Raw genomic sequence first — 12,546 nt, 5'->3', positions numbered from 1 at the left:
CGTCTCCACCAGTTAGAACATGCCATTGTGGACACAGGCCTCCTTGGCCACGCTGCAGAGGTGGGAACGCAGCGAGGTGCACAGGTCTGTGATCATCTCCTCGAAGGTCTCCATCCTCCTGGGGAGGGACGCACACGTCCACTCGCTCGTGTCCTCCCTGTGCAGCAGGACATGCTCTTGGCCCTGTGCCCCTCTATCAGCCCTGCTCAGCATCATCCTGTTGAACTCATCAATGATGATGGCAACGTCCCCCTGCGAGTCCTTGAGCTTGTGGTGGTACTTGAGCTTGCTGAGGTGGAAGCCCTGGCTCCTGCTTTGGGACCTGCTCCTCGTGTCACAGAGGGCGTCCTGCCACGGGGCGCGCTGGTCCCCAGGCTCGTGCCAGCCGAGCCCGCTCGGCCACGGGTCCCAGGGCAGGATTGTCACCTGCAAAGGGCTCCTGCTCCGTGGGATGGGAGCTTCTGGCACAGGAGATGTCTCAGACATCACCTGGGGACAAAAGTCTTTTGGGAAGATACTTTTGGAGGTAGAAAAAGGTGGTTTCCCATTCCTTAGGATGTGTTTTAGCTTATCATGGAAACGGAGGCACTCCATGTCCAAAGTGTGCTGGGTGATTCCCTCAAACCCCCTCCAAGTCCCCCACAGCGACCGTAACAAATGAGACTGCCCCACACAGTGTCTGTGCCTCTTCCAAGGCTCCTGGCACTTCCTGGTGACCACAAGGTTCCTGTAGTGCTTGGCAATCCCCCGCCTGTCCCTAATGGTGACATGTGGTGGGACGTGCTCGTTGCTGGTCTCCCCTGGGCTCATGGTCCAGCCATGCTCAGCCCGTGAGCAGCTCCCCTCCGTGCCCAGTGAGCCGCAGTCCTCGCTGCGCCCCGCTGAGTGCACCGAGCTCCCAGAGCGGGAGCCACAGTTAGTCCTTGTGCCCGCAGCATCCAGGGATCTGCTGTAGGAAGCTCCGGCTGTAAACGGGGACCATGAAGTCTCCTGGTTGGAGTCGCTGGAGGAAGCCTCAGGCAGATCTTCAAAGGTTGAATCCATGCGTGTGACTTTGCTGGGGAGCTGCTCGGAGCTCAGGAGCCCATCTGAGACACCGTCAGCATCACCCAGCTCCAGGCTTTCTACAGAGAGCACCCTTTGTGCAGGCAATAACACTGGGAAGGGGGGAGCGTGGATATTTCTGTCCTCCACCTCTGTGCTGGCCTGGTGCAGCTCAGGAAACACATCAGCTCCCTCAGCCTCGTGCTCCCCCTGGCTGCACCCAGACTGGAGCTCACACAGTGGCATCAGCAACTCCCCTGATGAAGATGATGCAAGACTGGCAAGAGGGAAGCTGCTTCCTCCTTCCAAGCCCTCAGGCACGATGGGTTCCTTCCCGTGGCTCCCTGCTGCATCTGCTGCTTGGTGCCCAGGGCTGGCACACGTGGGGCAGGTGTCCATGCAGCAGGACCATGGGGCAGCATCTGAAGCCGGACTCATGCCAGGATACAGCACCCTGGGGTGCTCACTGAGCACCGAATCTGGCTCAGTGCTGTGCAGACCTGCCTTGTGTCCATGTGGAGGAGAAGGAGGCATCGGTCCCGCGTGACCGGGCACAGGCACATCCATGGGGGAGCTCTCTGCTGGCTCTGCAGAGCAGGGAGCTGTGTCCTTTCCCACCTCTTCTGCACATCTGGGTTGTAAGGAGCCATCCAGGCTCTCAGCAGCACCTACTCGCTCGCAGGACTCCTTGTGCTGGCACAGGACTGGCCTCCACTCCCTTTGCTCTAACAGGCATTGGTGGGGGGCTGTGTGTCCACCATGGGGTGGAGAAGCAGAAGGGGGACCACGGGCAGAAGGGGACAGTCCATTTGGGTTGCTCTGCTGCTGCGTGGGGTGCTCCTCCATGGCAGACATCCCCTCCCTCACTGAGGGGGAAGGTTCTGGTTCCAGGAGGGGATGAAGAGAGGTCTCTGGCTCCTGGAGCGTGTGAGCCACCGTTGCTGTGCTCCTTTTGTTGCTGCGGGGAGACTCCTCTGCACTGAGGCACACATCAACACTGTCCCCAGCTTCAGAGCCATCTGCTATGGCTGTGTAAGCAAAGTCCTGGCCAGGACTTGCTCCTGAGGACTCCCCCAGCACATCTGTGCAGTTGGCAGAGGGGGTGTTTCTCTGTTCTTCCACCAAACCCTCGTCCCCTTCTTGGTTTGCTTCACCAGCGCTCAGTGAAGCGAGCTCAGCATCAGCATCACCTCCACACCCTTGGGAAAGGCTGCTGCTCCCTCCCACGTCACTCTGTGATGGAGACTGGATGCTCACCATGGTGTCCTGCTCCTCTGGAGCAGCCCTGGGACCTGCTGCTCTGTCAGGAGGTGTGCGGCAGACAGAGCTGGAGTCAGGGGACAAGGCCAGTGAGAGGCCCTGGCTGCTCGGTGACCAGGGACCAGCAGCTTTGCTCCCAGCAGACTCCCACCCTGCTGCACAGGGTGCACAGTCCTCGTCTGCCTCCTCCAGGCTGTCCCCAGCAGGTCCCAGGTTGCCTGTAACACTGTCTGGCTGTGTCCCACCAACCAGGCTTGGCTCAGGTGGTGATGGAGGCAATGACCTGCTGCCACAGGGCGACCCCCCATCAGCTGCACTGGCTGTGTGTGCCAAACCAGCACCCTCCACCTCTGCGTCTGCGGTGGCCAAAGCCTCTTCCAGCACGTCCAGCCTTGGTGCCACCTCATCAGGAAGCCCCCGAGGGCCAATCCCAGTCCCACCTGACAGCTCTGGCATTGATCTGCCTGGGCAGGGGGACGTTAAGGCAGGAGGGCTGGGCACAGGGACACCAGAGCCCTCTGGCCATGCTGGATTCACAGGGTTCTGCTCACTGTGGTCACAGTCCATGCTGTCATCACTGCTTCCAGAGAATGCCAAAAAGCCAGGCTCCAGCACCGTGCTTTCATATTCAGAGTCCTCCTTCTCTTCTTCTACCTCCTCCACCTCTTCCTCTGAATATCCAAAGAGGTCCTGCGATTCCCTCCCTTTCCTCCGGGCTCCACCAGGCTTTGGATTTCTGGAGCTTACTTCTAAGAACAGCCAACTACAGGACCCTTGTGGTCCATCACTGGTGGCCCAGCTGCTGTCCTCAACCTCCATACAGTGCCCGGTGTCTTTTGTGCTCTCTGCGTCCTCAGGAGGGCCGGGGCCATTCCCTGACCCTGCTGTCCATCCGCTCTCCTGCTGCTCTCCATGTCCATGCAGTGTGCAGGGGGCATCTCTCCAGGGAGCTGAACTGGGATTTGGGGCTTGGCTGCATGGACTTTCCTTGCCCAGCACAGTTGGGGGCTTGCTGGTATCGCTGAGCTCACCAGAAGGGCTGGGGGTGACTGTAGCATCCATCAGTCTCTCCTTGGGTGGCTCCTCCTGAAACAACACAATTCAGAGGTTAAAAAAGAAGAGATTATCAAACGAATATCAAAATGTCTTTGATATTAATATCAAAAGACCAGTGGATCAAGGGAAGTGATCCTGTCCCTCTGCTGTGCTCTGTGAGATCCCACCTGCAGCACTGGGTGCAGTGCTGAGGTCCCCAACATCAGAAGGACATGGAGCTGTTGGAGTAAGTCCAGAGGAGGCCACGAGGATGAGCAGGGGCTGGAGCAGCTCCTGTATGGAGACAGGCTGAGAACATTGGGGCTGTTCAGCCTGGAGAAGAGAAGCTGCTGGAGACCTCAGAGCAGCTTCAGTGTCTGAAGGGGGCTACAAGGATGCTGGAGAAGGACCTTCATCAGGGACTGGAGTGATAGGACAAGGGGTGATGGGTTCAGACTGAAACAGGGGCAGTTCAGGTTGGAGGTAAGGCAGAAGCTCTTCCCTGTGAGGGTGGTGATTCCCCAACATGGACACTTAAGATTCAGCTGCACAGGGTGCTGGGACATCTAGTCTGGGTCATGCTTTGCCTAGAAAGGTTGGACCAGATGATCCCCGAGGTCCTTTCCAACCTGGTATTCCATAAGTCTATGATCCTATGCCTGTGGCAGCCATCTGGGGGAGCTAAATGCTGGTGAACACTTCTCTGTCCTGCTTTGGGGACCTCCATTACCTGCCTCTAAGAGACCAACCAGCACCTCTGCTCCACTCCTCTCAGAAGATCCTACTCCTATAAGCACAAAACGGACTGTGTGCCCTGTAGACTCTTATCACCCACTCATAAAGCTCTTACCTCAGTGATGGTTGAGATGTGATGTCCATGCTCCTCAGGAACGGCTGCAGGCTCTTTGTCTTTCACAGCCAGGCTCTCCTTGGCATGCTCAGGCAGGGAAAGGCCCTCAGGACAGCTTGTGGAGGAAGGCTCCTCCTCCCCACAGGGCAGCTCTCCTGAAGAAGATGACACTGTGCTATCAACAACACCACGAGTCCCATCAGCATCAGTCTGAGAGTCTGCAGGGCTTTGCTCTGGGTGGAACTGACCCTGGCTACGTGTGGTGTGATCCAGAGAGCTGCTGGGAGTCTGGTCCGGGTCTGATCGAGAGTCTGCAGGGCACATCTCCAACCCAGAACAGTCCTCACCATCATCACTTAACTCAAGGAAGTCCCAAGTGGTGTTTATTGAGACATACTTCTTGGGGTTGCTGTGCTCCACCACAATCCTCGTGCTGCTCAGCAGTTTGGGTTTGCTGTAGAAGAGAGCCACCCACATGTGAAGTATCAGCTTCACCTCTTCCACATCTTCAGGGAGATCAGAGTCCCAGGGCCTGGAAGAGAAAGTAAAACCAGCCTGAAACATCTTCATCCTCCCTCCAGGTGACTGGCACAAGTCATCTCCTGGTTCCACACAGTGCCAAGCCCAGTGCAGGGGGTTGCAGATGCCCAGCTGCAAAGCAGGACTTGGGTTCATGGCTTTAGATATCAATTCCAGCTGCAGAGCCACAGGAATCATGGGATGGTTTGGGTTGGAAGGGACCTTAAAGCTCCTCCAGCTCCAACTCCTGCCATGGGCAGGGACAACTTCCACTAGAGCAGGTTGCTCCAAGCCCCTGTGTCCAACCTGGCCTTGAACACTGCCAGGGATGGGGCAGCCACAGCTTCTCTGGGCACCCTGTGCCAGCGCCTCAGCACCCTCACAGAGAAGAGCTTCTGCCCAAGAGCTCATCTCAATCTCCCCTCTGGCAGGTTCAAGCCATTCCCCTTGTCCTGTCCCTCCATCCCTTGTCCAAAGCCCCTCTCCAGGTTTCCTGGAGCCCCTTTAGGCACTGGAGCTGCTCTAAGGGGTCCCCTTCAGGAGCCTTCTCTTCTCCAGCTGCCCCAGCCCAGCTCTCTCAGCCTGGCTCCAGAGCAGAGCTGCTCCAGCCCTCGGCAGATGGGGAGAATCCCCTCCCTGAGCTGCTGCTCACGCTCTGGGGGTGCACCCAGCACACGGGGGGCGGTTCTGGGCTCAAGCACACACTGAAGCCGGGTCATGGGGAGCTTCTCACCAACGAACACCCCCAAGTCCTTCTCCACAGGGAAGACACCAGCTTTAACACAGCAAAACTGTGTTCAACACAGGGAAAAGGGTCATTGTCACGCTAAGCAAAAATAAAGCAAAGAAAGCCCCTTCCAAAAGCACTCCAACAGGAGACCTCCTCTGCAGATGGCCTTCCAGAGTGACTTACCCATGCAGGGCACGGTTGACTGTCTTCTCCAGGGCATCATTGGTGTATCTGCTGTCCAAATGGAAGAGATACTGCGCATCCCAGTGGCATGTCACCTTTATGGACTCACCACAGATGTTCACTGTGTGGCTTTTGGCAAAGTTCTCCTTCATCCTGGGGCTGCTCCTGCGCCTCGTGGCCATGGCCTGCGGGTGCCTGCTGCTCTGCTGGTGCCTGAAGGGCAGCACCTTCCCAACCAGGGGTCTTCCTCGGGTGCTCCTGGTCCCATTTCTAGCGGGTGCTGGTGCAGGGTGGGGGGTACCTTTGGGATACACGTGTTTCTTTGAGCACTCGGGCATCTGTGAGGCGTATGAGTGCTCAGCAGAGATGATGGTGTTACTGTTCACCTTGTTCACCTTGGCAGCTTTTGGAGTCTCTTTTGGAGGCAACGCATGGGGTTTTCCTGGCCTGGGCCTTAATCCCTTCTTCATACAGAAAACCTTGGAGTTTTTCTCCCTGGGAATAGAGGCCAAGTCATTTAAGTCAGGAAGCTTCTGGTTTGGCACCGCTTTGCTAAGAGAGGGGTCTCCCTTTGCCAGCTGGTTCAGCCTGTGGTATTCATGGTCGGAAGCAACACATGAGGATATATTCTTGGGATGACTTTGCTGCTCCTCTGGAGAGCCACTGGAGGGGCTGCAGGACTCGGCCATCACCTCATTGTCCACGGGGACAAACAAAGAACTACAGGAACCCAGAGCCAGGTCAGCCAGCAAGTTCAAGGCATTGGGCTCGTAGCTGTTCCCCTTCAGGTTGAAATCAGGATCACCAACCCCATCTGGGCAAACCTCACCCATTTTGCTGTCAACTTCTTGGTGCTGGGAAGAAGCTTCTCTTAGGAGAACAGAGGATGGCTCCTGGTGCTCTGAGTGAGGAAAACAAAGAGATTAAATGAAGGCCACATGGTTCTGCCTTGAGAAGGGGTTGAAAAGGCTTTCAGTTTGGCAGGAAAAACTGTCTCTCCAATGTGGAACTTACACACTTAAACCAAACCCCACCTCCATGGACATGACCCAGAGTTGGGAATGTAAGTGATTTTAGGAAGGGAGTTTATTCTCAGAACTAAAAGGCATGGAATCCAAAGTGAACAAATGTCCCTTGGCCTCTGTGCACGGGGTTGTTGTTTGGCCACTTAAATACAACCTGAGATATTTCAGGTGTTTCCTTCATCCTTTTTATTTTGTTTTACATTTTATTCTAGTTTGAGGATTTGGAATCTTCCCAGCTGACCCCTGTGCTGTGCTTCCAATAATCCATTGCAAAACTCACCCCAAACCTCTACAACACAGAGGAAACCCACTGTGCCCTCATGCTTCCTACTCCACACCCTCCCTAGAGCACACCCTACCTCAGAGCAACACAGAAACCTTTCTTCACAAGCCAGACTTGTCCAGCTTCATCCACTGCAACCCAGCAGCCTGATGCTGTCACTCTGCACCCACAGCCTTGGCCTCTCTGTGTGTTATGATCCAAAGGCAGCCACAGCACAGCAAGTAAGTGTTCATGTAGTTTTCAGTGTTAAAAATGCCCCTCACCATGGCTCTAGGCCCATGTTCATGAAGTCATTAAATAAGATTAATGTCTTCTACTAAAAAACAGCACAAAAAGATCTCCCTTCAAGTAAAACCTTATTAAATCACATCTGTGTTAAAGTCCTATGTGTTACATTTCATTTCCTTCAGAATTGCATATCCATATCTGCATATTCAGTATCTGAAGAGGGCTGCAAGGATGCTGCAGAGGGACTCATCAGGGACTGAAGTGACAGGACAAGGGGTGATGGGTTCAGACTGAAACAGGGGAAGTTCAGGTTGGAGATAAGGCAGAAGCTGTTCCCTGTGAGGGTGCTGAGGCGCTGGCACAGGGTGTCCAGAGAAGCTGTGGCTGCCCCATCCCTGGCAGTGTTCAAGGCCAGGTTGGACACAGGGGCTTGGAGCAACCTGCTCTAGTGGAAGGTGTCCCTGCCCGGGGCAGGGGTTGGAGCTGGAGGAGCTTTAAGGTCCTTTCCAACCCAAACCAGGCTGGGATTCTATGAGAGGCAGCATTTGATACACACATACTGACGAAAAATGCCACATTTCAGGAATACATGGCAATAAAAGGTCAAGAAGAACGGAAAAACTGAGCTGAGGTGCCTGAACCTGTCTTCAAAGCCTCCAGGAAGGGGAAAAAGATCAGAAACAGTTGAAAAAGGACATCAAAGTGTGAGAAAACACAGCAAACTAACAGAAAACAACTCTCCTGATCCATCCATTATGGTCTTGGCACCATAACACTGGGTCCCAGTTCACTGCAGGCTCCCAGCCAGCACCTGCAGATGCCACACTGAGATGTTGTCCCCTCAGGGGCTGCCTCTCAACTGTGCTGCAGTCTGCAATGGCTGTGACAATTCCACTCTTCATCCCAGCAGTTTGCCAGGGATGCAAACTGAAGGAACAGGAAAGGACTCACAAGAGCCCCCGTGTGGTTTGTCCGTCCTGTAACAAGGATTTTCACCATCACCTTTGCGTTTTAGACTGGGTTGGGTGCTTTATCCACACAGTTTATACAAGTGGGTGCCTGCAGGCTGGGGGGGCAGCAGCACTCAGCCCCCAGTCCACAACCCCAGCATTAAATATCATAAAGCCCTTTTGGCTGCTGCCAAATGTGCTGTTATGACCATCTGGTTGTGACCTGCCTGTGATGTTTGATGGCTCAGCTCTTAAAGGCAAGATTTCCACAGGGAACAGCACTCTTACCACTTCCTGCTCGCCTCTTGGCTCGACGTTTTGAGGATCTTTTAGCCGCATGTTTTAACACCTTCCTTTTCACTGGCTTTGTGACGCTCTCAGCAACAGGAACGTTGCTCATGTCCGTCTCCTTCAGTAGCTTTGGTCTCTTGGTTTCCAAGGCAGGAGCATCAGGAGCTAAAGTTTCCTCCTGAACAGCTCCAGACTGTGTTTTGTGCATCAATTCTGCAGACAGGACCTCTGCACCTGGGGCAGGGAAAAGGGAGAGCATCACCTTTGGTTTGAGACATAGCAGACTAAAAAGGAGTCACTGCAAAATACCTTGTTAAGGAACATGAGTGAAGTATAAGGAATCACAAGGAAAAGATAAGGGGTGATGGGCACAAGTTACTCCCGGGAGATTCCAGTTGGACACAAGAGGGACATGTTTCACCATGAGAACAATCAGCCATTGGAATCATCTCCCCAGGGAAGTGGATTCCTCAAGGTTGGACCCTTAAGCTTTGGCTGGGACATCTCGTCTAGGTCATGCTTTGCCTAGAAAGGTTGGGCCAGATGATCCCTAAGGTCCCTTCCAACCTGGGATTCCATGATTCTATAAATGTGGAATGCTTTAGAAGGGATTGGCAGTAGCAGGAGTAGTCTTCCATGACTTTGTTTATGCATCTGAGCTTCCAAATGGGTTTGTTACTGATGGGAGTGATCAGTGAGCAGTTATTGAAAGTTAAGCATCACTCATTAAGCTCATTAAAAACTTGTTTTCCTGACCTGGCATAGGTGTTCTCCAGGGAAAAAGTCACCCTAATCCCTGCCTGGCACAGGAAGTAGCCTGAGGGCACTTATTTACCTCTCCAAGAAGCACAAGTACCTCTCCCAGAGCCATCAGCAATGCCACCCTTGAGGCAAGGTGCCTCAGGACTGTGACTCAGAGGTGACTTCACCCCAGCTGCCACCCCCTGTGCTGCACAAAAGCCCATTACCAGTCACTGCCCTGTCTGTGGTGCGGGTAAATGTGAGAGGAGGTCACAAAGGACGGCACTAACTTTGCAGTGCTCTTCTGGATGGTTTTGGCTGTGTTTCATCACCATGGTTGAGATACATCTCAACCTGCTTCGAGTGTCTCTGTACATCCAGCAGAGGCTTAGGCTGGCTCAAAAGGACAGGTTTAACTGTCCTCAGCAGTGAGAAGGAGCCTTCAGAGAACAATTTAAGCCATTGACACACTCACATGAGCAGCTCAGGCCAGACACCAGCCTCCAGCACAGTAAGTCAGGTGGGACCAATGTCACACTCCTAGTTTTCAAGGCCACAGCAACAAAGATGACTCAGGGAGTCACAACGTGACCATGTAGGTGGCTGGTTATCTACAGAGCCTGGAACAACCATGCCTTTGGGAACTGCTTCCTGCCATGGACAGTCTGTGGGTAAGGGATGCACTAACCATGGCCTGGCTGATGTCCTTGTGCACCATCACCCCATAAGCAAAAGGAAGGCAACAGTGTGGAAAATTGCACTGAAAACCCCTGTCACAGCCCTGGGCTCCTTAGACCTGTTTCACAGAATCCCAGCCTGGTTTGGGTTGGAAAGGACCTTAAAGCTCCTCCAGCTCCAACCCCTGCCCCGGGCAGGGACACCTTCCACTAGAGCAGGTTGCTCCAAGCCCCTGTGTCCAACCTGGCCTTGAACACTGCCAGGGATGGGGCAGCCACAGCTCCTCTGGGCACCCTGTGCCAGCGCCTCAGCACCCTCACGGGGAAGAGCTTCTGCCCAAGAGCTCATCTCAATCTCCCCTCTGGCAGGTTCAAGCCATTCCCCTTGTCCTGTCCCTACAGGCCCTTGTCCAAAGCCCCTCTCCAGGTCTCCTGGAGCCCCTTTAGGCACTGGAGCTGCTCTAAGGTGTCCCCTTCAGGAGCCTTCTCTTCTCCAGCTGCCCCAGCCCAGCTCTCTCAGCCTCTGTTCATAGGAGAGGTGGGCTCAGGAGGTGTCTGCTTGCACTGGGCACCCGAGGGGCTGGGAAGGGGACATTGCTCCTAGTGAACCCTGAGCATCCCAGCTTCTGGAGAAGCAGAAGGAAGTTTAGTGCCATTTATACAGCACTTACCTCTTTTCCTTCTCCGTGGCAACTGCCTGTTGGCTAATTTAAGTGTGGGCTCATCGGAACTGTCTGTGAATCCTGGCTTTTCAGGATAAGATGAAGCAAGGTTGATCTCCTTGGCTGCTCTCCTGTTTCTGCTGCTTTCTCTCACTTGCTTCTTGAGGAGTGGCAATTCATCCTTGGTGCTGGTTCTAACCTCTTTCCTGGGTTTCTTCCTGCTCCTCTGCACCCAGAGCTTGCTGGCTGAGCTGACATCTTCTGCAGACGTCTCATTACTCTGGTCCAGCCGCAGGCTGGTCTTTGGGTTTTCACTGCTGACTTCTACCTCTGCTGCTGTGTTGAGGAGAATCAGATCTGGTGGCAGAGGTGAAGACAGGTCTGTTTTACCAGCCGCCTCTGAATCACAGTGAAGAGGCTGAGCAGCACCAGTCACACATTCTAAGGCAGTTGACAATGCCAGAGTGTAGCTGCTGGGATCAGAGAGGTAACTCTGCAGCTGGGAGAAGGACTCCTCTGAACACTTCTTAAAGGGAATAATACATTCATCCTCGGCTGGTGAGAGGAGAGAAGAAATGGGAACTCCACTGCTTTGGCCAGAGTTAGGCCTTGTGTTTTGATTAAGCTTTGCATACTCCTGGAAGTGGTGTTTGACACATATGCTGGGACACACTGTGTCTTGCCCTGAAGAACTGGTGGCTTTCTGTAAGGCATAGTGGAGCCCAGGCAAAACTGAGGCTATTTTTAATGGGATGTCACTCTTTTCCCTTTCATCTCTTGGATGGTGCTTTGCAGCTATGGAAGAAAAAGAAAAGCATTTTATTTGTATTAAAACCAGGGTTTAATTCCCCAAATCACTTCCCTGCTACATGCAAAGAGAACATGAAAGCTATGAACAAGCCCCAGAAGCTGACCTACAAAAAGCTAATCCCAGGGTGATGTCCTGGTTTGAGAGATGCTGAAGGTAGAAAAGAACTGCTAAGATGAAAGGCTGCTGTTGTATCAGTTAGCCCCATTATGCAGGGAATTACAGGGGGAGATCACATACACAGTGGTCTAATTCCCTTCATTCCAGCAATTCTCACTAAATCCAACATTTAGGACACTCAGAGGTCTCAGAACACATGGGTTTTGTTGGGTTTTTAAACCTGCTTCAGTTCAGGGCTGCCCATGGAGGGTGTTTAGGCCAGCACCACTTTCAGATCACTTCTGTTGTGTATGTCCCTGTTCAGATGCTGCTTTCAGTAGCTCCATCCTGCTGTCAGCAGGGGAGGACCCACTTCACATGAAGACAGCACATTAGTGCTATGAAGTGGGATGGGGAACATGGACTTCCCAAGCAGCCCTGGTCAATGGATAAATAAAGAACCCCTGGGTGATCTTCTAAAGCTGGAGGACTGATGCTACTGAAAGCAGTTGGTGTTTCTCATTCCAGCAGGACTAAAGCCTGTCATTGAAGTGCAGCTCCCAATAGGGATCAACATGAAGGAGCCTCAAGGGTGGCCCCCTCTCAGATGTCACTGTGGAAGTAGGCTCTGCTTGGCACAGCAGCGTTCCCTCAGTGTCCAGAAAAGCCTGTGATGTCCAGAGCCTGTCAGTGGAATCCCTTTCTGCACAAGCCAGACCTATCCAGCTTTATCCACTGCAGCCGAGCAGCCTGATGTTAGCGCTTTGCACCCACAGCCTTGGCCTGTCTGTGTGTTATGATCCAGCTCTGAGGTTTTGGCTGCAGGGCCGGGCTGACACTGCCTTTCCCCATCCCGTCTCTTCCCAGGACGTATTTCTCTTCCCTCCCAGACATGTGATATTCTTTGCCTATTGGTCCTTGTTACCAGCAAGCCCAAGCAGAGCTGTGAGCCTGCTCCCAGCTTCCTGCCTCTGCCGCTGGCTCTGGAATGCTGTGGCCCCTCTGTATAGCAGGCTTGTTCTGCCCTACATTCCTCCTGAGGCTGTCTGGACAGGAAGGGAACAGATTCAGAGGCTGCTTGTTTTGAAACAGGAAACATTATTCATGCTCTGAGAAAGTTGGGGCTGTTCAGCCTGGAGAAGAGAAGCTGCTGGAGACCTC

General features: G+C 53.6%; 1 protein-coding gene across 1 annotated transcript in view; it reads right to left on the bottom strand.

Annotated features, from left to right (window-relative positions):
• The window catches only part of FAM208B (family with sequence similarity 208, member B), a gene marked incomplete at its 5' end in the record, with an annotated part of 24,617 nt that overhangs the window by 4,919 nt on the left and 7,152 nt on the right, over window positions 1-12,546 (bottom strand). The window contains 7 exons of the mRNA XM_010020295.1: window positions 40-1,124; window positions 2,856-3,053; window positions 3,336-3,390; window positions 4,190-4,721; window positions 5,622-6,522; window positions 8,396-8,632; window positions 10,488-11,033. Of these exons, the coding sequence (XP_010018597.1) occupies window positions 40-1,124; window positions 2,856-3,053; window positions 3,336-3,390; window positions 4,190-4,721; window positions 5,622-6,522; window positions 8,396-8,632; window positions 10,488-11,033 (3,554 nt within the window). The remainder of the gene's footprint in view (window positions 1-39; window positions 1,125-2,855; window positions 3,054-3,335; window positions 3,391-4,189; window positions 4,722-5,621; window positions 6,523-8,395; window positions 8,633-10,487; window positions 11,034-12,546) is intronic.

Source organism: Nestor notabilis, unplaced genomic scaffold (assembly GCF_000696875.1).
Source record: "Nestor notabilis isolate BGI_N333 unplaced genomic scaffold, ASM69687v1 scaffold24498, whole genome shotgun sequence".
In the NCBI taxonomy this organism is placed as follows: domain Eukaryota; kingdom Metazoa; phylum Chordata; class Aves; order Psittaciformes; family Psittacidae; genus Nestor; species Nestor notabilis.
Note: the sequence above shows the minus strand (reverse complement) of the source record. Positions and strands in the feature narration are given on the sequence as shown.